General features: G+C 39.9%; 1 protein-coding gene across 1 annotated transcript in view; it reads left to right on the forward strand.

Moving 5' to 3' along the window:
* The window catches only part of DNAH11 (dynein axonemal heavy chain 11), a 94,021-nt gene extending 87,389 nt beyond the window's left edge, over window positions 1-6,632 (forward strand). Inside the window, 4 exon segments of the mRNA XM_053933734.1 lie at window positions 685-828; window positions 3,403-3,444; window positions 3,447-3,607; window positions 6,495-6,632. Of these exon segments, the coding sequence (XP_053789709.1) occupies window positions 685-828; window positions 3,403-3,444; window positions 3,447-3,607; window positions 6,495-6,632 (485 nt within the window).
* Window positions 6,633-8,121: the final 1,489 nt, after the last annotated feature.

The raw sequence follows: 8,121 nt of genomic DNA on the forward strand, positions 1-8,121 counted from the left end.
ATTTTCAGAGCATTCCTCTGTTTGGCATAATGCAGGTTTCCTTTGTACTGTTTTCTACCTTTTGACTAGATGAGGGCCAGAGGGCAATTTTCTCCATGCTCATGTAATCTTGTGCCCCCTGTGACTAAATAATGGTCATTATACAAACTATATTCAATTGTATAGGGCTCTGTGGCTTTATATGTAGGATTACTATTCCCCACAGACAATAGTGAGAATACCAGGTTAATACAGCTGTGACCTCACTGTGCTCAATTTAAGCTCAGGCCCCACAAGGTGAGGGGCTTGTGCATTTACCCACTGAACCAATCAGTTAAAAAACTGATGTGATATCTACCACATGTTGCTCCCTTTTTCATGAGGGAATTGCTCTGTACCCCCCATAAGAGTTTCTAGAGCTCAGTAACAATGCTGAGTATCTATCAAAATGTCAAAAGGTTCATTATCTTAAAACCAAGGGAACAGATTTCTGCAGGCTTTTTCTAATACCAGCAATAAGGCCACTGTTGAGAGCTCGCAATTTTGCTTGTTGAAATTGTAAGGGTTTAGTGAAGTGCTTCAGAGGAAGTAATATGCATTGCACAAGTGATAGTGAAATTAATGGGGGCATTATCATTCTTTTTCCTTTCTGCTCTGCTAATTTTCCCATCTCCTCCCCCTCCATCACTCACCCTTCCCCAGTTATTTCTATTGCAGGCAAAAAGCTTGAGTTCACTGTAGATTCTGGAAGATTTCATAACATCACTCTAGGACAGAAGCAGGAGATGGTTGCAAAGGAGGCACTCAAGAAAGCTGCCCCACATGGCCATTGGGTTCTTTTCTAAGTGAGTGTCAAACTGCCTTTCTGATGGGGAATACCCCCTCAGCTGGAGGGATGTTTCCAGAACACAAAATATGCAGTGGATTACATCACAAGTTCTAAACAATAATAGTTCTAAGCTAATAATCTTGTTCCATTTGCTTTTGGTTGTAACAGGATAAACATCGTATTAATAGGGTTTATGTCACTTTTTGCTGAACAGTGCACTCTCCCAGGAGGAACAGAAAGCCCCTGGTGGGTGGGTAGGACTGCCCTCAGGCACACCCTTCCCCCACCTAATTAAGAGCTCCCATTCCATTCAGCAGGCCATAATGGAGACTTTAATGAAATGGGTCTGACTGTCCCTGGGGAAGCTGTATAATTAGTCCTGGAGTGCTGCTTTTCTGAGATAGCAGCCACGGCTTTGGCCAGCTTTGTATGGACCAAGAACTCGCTCTGCAGTGGACAAAGAGATCCGTGGGATGCCCTGGCAAGCCGTGGTTTCCCAGCACACTGACAGAGTGAACAGGAGCACGGCAACCGTAAATGCCACTGAAAAAAGATGCTCCCTCCCCAGTGGTTTATGCTCAATAGCCAATGTTTATATGTGACAACCTGTCAGCCCTGAAGCCAAACAAAAGTGCGTGTTCCAGGCCTTGACATTAAGGTAGTTTTGGGAATGGGATGGTTCTCTCCTCTCCTGGTTTTAACCTCAGCAGCTTGCTTTGTCTGCCAACCAGTTGCCTGCAACAAATGAAGAGATGAGTTAGAGTCAGTGTTTTCTGCCAGATTAAACAAAACCACCATGGGATTAATGAGGGGCCCTGATGTGCTAGGCACTGTGGGAACATGCACAAACTGCCCCCTTCGTCAGCAATGAAACTGGAAATGTGCTTAACCATATTTCATGTGAGTGAGCTAATCATGCCAGTCTGAAAACAACCCTGCATAGAAATGTTGTGAAGGGAAGAGTCAAGTTGGTTTTCAGGGGAATTTCAGGGTTCTCAGCTGCTCTGGGGGGCAGAATGAAAAAAATGGGAGACAGCAGAGGCAGTGTTGTATCTGAAGCCACAGGGGTGGATGGGGAACATCTGAGAAGCTTCTGGTGTTACAGACCTGTTCCATTTTCCAGCCTGTTATGCCTGGCTTTTGAGGGAGGAGAGAGGCAACAATTTTGCTGTAAAGGTTTTTGATAGTGAAGGATTGTGGGAAGTCTGAAAGGAAACTTCATGAAGAAGTTGGACCAAATCCCAGATGGTGCTAAGCTAGCTAGAACTATTGGGATTTGGATGCACTCAGTGCTTCTCAAGCTTTTGTCTTCTGCATTTGGGCCCCAAAACCTTGTAAGCTTATATTTCAAAAAAATGTTGGAGCAAAAAGATGAGGTATTTTACTATGGATTTTATTGGAGGATAGAGAGTATATAATTAAATATTAAAAAGAAAAAACCAAACCAACTTACATGTGCAAACCAACCTTCTGACTGACCTGGGAAATACTTTAAAAATTACTTTGGCTTCAGATCTTGCAAAAGCAGTTGGCACAGTTGGTTGGCAAGATGGCAGATGAAAGACTGACTACAATTATTTGGTGTCAGGTTGCAGTCTTCTGTCACTCATTATTAATATCTCAAATTCAGATATCTCATATATTGAATGTTTATTTTGTTATTATATTAAGACTTTAATCACTTCCACTTTGCATTCGATGGATGCAGCCTATATGAAAATTCAGGTGCTGCCAAGCTGCAATCATATAATGTGATATGAAAGTCTCCCTCTCTTTCCATTCCTCTATTCCTTTTTCCACACGGCGAGGGACAGTTTGAGAATTTCCCCGCAGCAGACCTCATAATAAAGTGATGCAGCAGCCAGGGCATGAGTGACATGTTGTATTCTTTGGCGGTAATTCCTCCTGCATGGAGATTGCCAGTGCAATCAGGAGGTTCTGGCACGTCAGTGAAGCACCAAAGACAAGCTTGTGGATAAGCTGCAATTCAAGTTGAAATGTTGGCTGGGCTAAAGATGTTTTAACCACACCATTAGCCCACACTACACATTTTAAACTTTTCCTGTTTTTCACCAGGAGGTACTTTGGAGGCAGATACTTTTCCATTATAACACTCCTCTCTGATCTATCAGGGTCTTTCCACTGTCTTCATGTATTTTGAACTTTAAAGACAGTTACACTCTGCAGTAGTCTGAAACATATTTCCCAAGCAGCAGGATAGCTGGAACCATTTTTCTGTCTAGCTCTTCTGTCTTCTTCTTGGTATGTCTTGGACATGTTTTGTCCTAGGTCTCAGTTCTACAGGGAATTAAAGAGAGTCCAGGTGTCTTCTGAGCTATGTTTGTATCTGTATGTGATAACACCCACAACCACAGATTACTTAACCCTGAGTTTATAATATTTACATTAGCTTCAGAATCAAGGCCTTAAATTTTAGAAGCTAACAGTGAAACCTCAATACATACCAAGAAATGACAATGACTTAACTGTTACCCCATTTAAAAGTCCCAATGGCAATGCCTTAAGGACAACAAATTTATTTGGTTTTGCACAATAACCATGTTGGATATTTTTCAATGGAATATTCATCTAAGTAGCTGAGTGGTTCAGAACCTTGGACAAACTCCTTGAGCAATACGTCATCCTGATTTCTGTGTCTTCATCAGTGCTTTGTCAGCTCCGACCACAGAAGAGCACATCAGTCCCCAAGGAATACTAGAAAATACAATTAAAATTACTGGTGAGCCTCCTGCAAGGATGCTGGCTAATTTCCATGCTGCTCTCCATGGTTTTGACCAGGTAAAAGTAAGCTATTATTTCCCTTTTGTTTGCTTTAATTACTCCTTCCCCTGTGGAGACAAGTGGTAGCATTAATGACCATTCTGCGGGAGACCAGGACTTGGGATCATTGTGATTCCAAACTAACCTGACAACTGCAGGGTGCCAGCCCTCTGTGCCCTGCATTTCCTTTGTGTTTCCCATCAGAGTTGGGCAGGAGAAAAGGTGCTGCAATAACACAAACATTTGTACTATTCAATACAGACATGCACAGGTATGCATACAAAGACAGAAAGAGCATTTATTGTACCAGCTTCAGTCAGTGGTGCACTTATGAAAAAAACCTGTACATGCTCTAAAGCCAGAGCTCTTTCATTCAATGGTACTCACATATTTTGCTCTGCTCTAAATTTGCCTAAATGCATGGTCATGACCGTTCTCCCACAGAGTGGATTTACATACCTGGGTGTTCAGGCAATGTGGGAACCCAGGACATCCCTCTGTCTGCCCTGGATGTCTTGAGACCCAGGCAGGGGGCTCGGAGACCTTGGCACGAAGTCAAAAACACCTGTGGCTTTGATTTTAGCCTGTGGAAAAACCTGCCAACTTGAGGAATCACAAGCCACAAGGGTTTATGTAGTGTGGTAGTTGAATTAACACAGGGTGAAAATGTAGAATTTTAGGGTTTTAAAATAAGGGGTTCAAGGGGACAAGATGGAGGAATTTGGGCGTATCCTGACCTTCTTCTCCTTCTTCTTGCCCTCCATGTCTTGGTGTGATGGTGACACTTTTCTATTGGTTTAAGGTAGACACACACTGTCCAACATAAATGATAGATATTGGCACATTATTGTAAATATAGTACACGTAGTTTTTAGTATAAAATGTAAACATCGCCCTAGAGGGCACACAGAATGCCATGACCAACTTGCTAGACAGAGCTTAGCAGGTCAGAGAAAAAATGTAATAGATAAGAGAAAATAAACAACCTTGAGAAGCTGACCCTACGTATTCAGACTTCTTTGGCTGCGCGGGCTGGCAAACAAGGGCTTTTGCATTCTTGGGGTCACCTCGATCGCCAGACCCCCGAGAAAGAAATGGCTCAGTAGTACCCTGTGTATGGGTTCCTGCAGCCAGACATAAAGAAAGGAATTAAAGAGTAAGGGTTATGTGCTGTTTGTTTTGTCTTTTGCTCTTTTCCTGTGTAAGGTTCTGCTTGGTGGGTGGAAAGAAGAAGGAGGAGAAAGAAGACACGAGAATGTGGAGAACAGGCTCATCAGGGGTTGTGTGTAACCTCCTTCCCTCCAGATCCCTGGTTGTCCCTGTCTGCTACTCCAGGAGCTTGTAGAAAGATCTTCAAGCCCAGTGTGAGTCAGCTTCCCTGCAGCAGTGGCTGGAGCAGTCAGCTTGTTCTCATCAGCAAAGCAGACCATGATGAAGACAGCCGTAACTGCACACTTTCGCCTTCCAGCAAGGTATTCACGTGTAGCTGCTTGAGCACAGCACACATGAGGGCAGAACTGGGATGTGAAAAGGGTAAGAGTTCCTTTAGAAAATAATACTAGCCAATGCCGGGGGAAAATAAAATTAAAAAAGAAAAAAAAGCTGTGTCAGAGCTACAAATTGGGGATGATTTGGAAAGATATTTGTAAGAAAGGAAGAACAACTGCAGTTTTTCAGCTGAGCAGCTGACTATTAATACAGCATTTTGTTCTTTTTTCAATTTTTTTATAACTAACTATTATAATACTTTTAATGGAAAGCTGAAAAATTTAGACAAAGTTTTTAAGAAAGGTGGTCTGTATACATTGTTGTCCTGCTTCAGTGTGTGTTTAGTGAAAGAATATATATGTATATATTTGAATTAACCAATTTCTAAGCTTCACACTTTAGAGAACTCTCTTTTCTCACCCACTATTCTGAGCCATGGGTGTTTGTGGCTTACCACAAATTCCTGTGAAGACACTTTAATATATTTCTGGTTAAGGGTTTTGTTTTTTTTTTTTATTACAATAAAAAAATCAAAGTATGCCTAATCTAGATGGAATACATTTCATGGCTTTGTGGTTTTACTCAGGATAGAAACTTGTGTTGTATTTTTTCATGGTTGAACTCAGCATTCTGATTTAAGGAGGTTTTTTGGTCAGACATAAAATCCTTCACCTTTGCCCAGACTCTGCTACATGTTGTTCAGCTCAGGATGATCTATTTCCTTTTGAAAGACAAGAGTTAATCCCTCTAACGTTCCCTCCACAAATCATTATTTTCAAGGGTAATAAAATTAATTTTGTTATATTTATTACTTCTTAAACTAAAGGATAAAATACAGAAAAATATCATAAGGATTAATTTCTGCAGGTTTTACAGGCAAATGCCAAATAATTTAAAAACCAGCTGAGTATCATCCTGCTGAAATTCCCTATTAACCCTATAAATAATGGAGGCAAAAAGAAAAATATTAAACTTCAATTTCAAACATGACTCTTCAGGAAATGGTGTAAAATTTCAAGGAGTTTGAAGGCTTTTTAATAAATGTTAAACTAGTAAATTTTCTGCTTGGGATAAAGTCTGGGAATGATTTAGCTAAGAAACTATAGTGGTTATCTGAGTAATATTTATAGACTTCTAGGTAAAGACTCTGTTTTTGTTAGTTTCAGTAGCACAACAGTTCATTCCTATGGGACGTTTGAGAATTAAAATGTCACTATCAACAATTTTGCATCTGGGAATTACTGAAAAAAATACTGCCCAATAGCCTCTGATTCTTTAGAAACCTATTTCTCACTGTCCTTTCAGCTCCAGCCTTGTGAGTTCTCCCTTTGGCAGCTGGGGCTGGCACAGCTCTCAGCAGCACTCCCTGTTGCTAGTGTGTAAATTACTCCTTTTTTTTTTTTTTTTTTTTTGACAGGAGACCCTTGAACTGCATGCCAGAGAAGGGGCATTTAAAAGCATCCTTTTCCCTCTCTGCAATTTTCACACTTGCATTCCTGGGAGACTGAAGTTTGGCCCTTGGGGCTGGAATGGAAGGTACCAGATCGGCACCTGAGATCTCCGTCTGCATCGCTGTCCTCAGCAACTGCTCAGAGGCCCACCAGAAGGTAGGAAGTGGTCAGGTAACCACACATCAAGGTCATTTCCACTCAATCACATGTTTATACTGAATAAGGGGGACACAGTTCTTTCCCTGAAGCTGTTATTTAAGTAGCTGGCATTATGTGATGCTGTTGGTGAGTATGAAAATAAACCGGATCAAAGGGGGTGGGGGGTTGTGGTTGTTTTCTGGCAGTGAATGCTTGAAATTTGTAATATAGGTAAAATCGGTTCCACATCAGTAGCTAAGGGGGAAAAAATGCCCTTCATTATGTTAACAAAAACAGGGGTTTACATGTGCATATATGCCAAATTCATTAGGCAGGTAATGAAGCATTTGCACAAATGTAATTACAAACAGCAATTCTGACAGTTCATAACACTGCATTAATAATCACTACAATTAGTTCTGATGATGGAAGCAATTTACAGCACGTCACATGTATAAATAATGGTGCATTTCCTGAATGTGTCATTATTATGTATTAAGGATGCCACCTTGTTGTGACTTTCTCAGTAATGTTCCCCTTGAGTCAAAGTTAAGGGTATGAGAGTGATTTTTTTTTTTGAGCTACAGCATATTTCATACTTTTATAGTTTAAATACTGAGTTGAGGTCATTTGTGTAAGTTCTGCATGTGAAAATGTGAAATGTCTAAATAAAAGGCAGTAATTATTTGTTACTGAATTATATAGGATATTATTGAATAGATCCTCCCATTTTAGTAATTTAAATAAATTTCAGAGATATTTATAAAGAAATAAAAGAGACAGAAGTGTCATCCCTTGATGATATGGTTTTCTCCATATCTCCCAGCTTGTATTTACTCTGAGAAATTAATTTTATTTTTCTCTTCATAGCCCTACTAGCCTTTATTTAGTTAGTAGGACATCAAGCTGTTTTCCCTTTTTGTGGTACTTGGTGTCATAGTGAAATAATTGCTTAATTTTATTATGATGATTTAATAATGCTTCCCATTTAGAAAACAAGTCTATGAAATCAGCTTATTCCAACCCTTAATTTTCTTTGCTAATAAATCTTGCTGCTTTAAGCTGTTCTTTTCAAACCACAATTCATAAGCTGGATAATTCATTTTGCTAATTAATGAGAGAGGGAGTATTCTGATGGCAGGGAATACCAGAAAGGTCTGTAAGAGCAATAATTATTTCTTCTCTCCTCCTGGTAATATTGCTTATTGGTCTTTCTCATTGTACTGCTTAGTGATTCATTACCCTGTGGTTTCATAAGGATTTTTTTAACATAGATATTGGAGAGAGAAATAAGACAACAGGTTTTTTTTAAATGTCAGTTCCTATGTACATATGCATGCCTATGACCTTGTGCATATATATATATATATATATATATATATAAAATCATATGTATATAGTTTATTGTCCTTTGGGAAGAACTTCCTGAAGATAATTAAGCATTGACCAGAAACC

The sequence above is a fragment of the Vidua chalybeata genome, chromosome 1 (assembly GCF_026979565.1).
Source record: "Vidua chalybeata isolate OUT-0048 chromosome 1, bVidCha1 merged haplotype, whole genome shotgun sequence".
Classification (NCBI taxonomy): domain Eukaryota; kingdom Metazoa; phylum Chordata; class Aves; order Passeriformes; family Viduidae; genus Vidua; species Vidua chalybeata.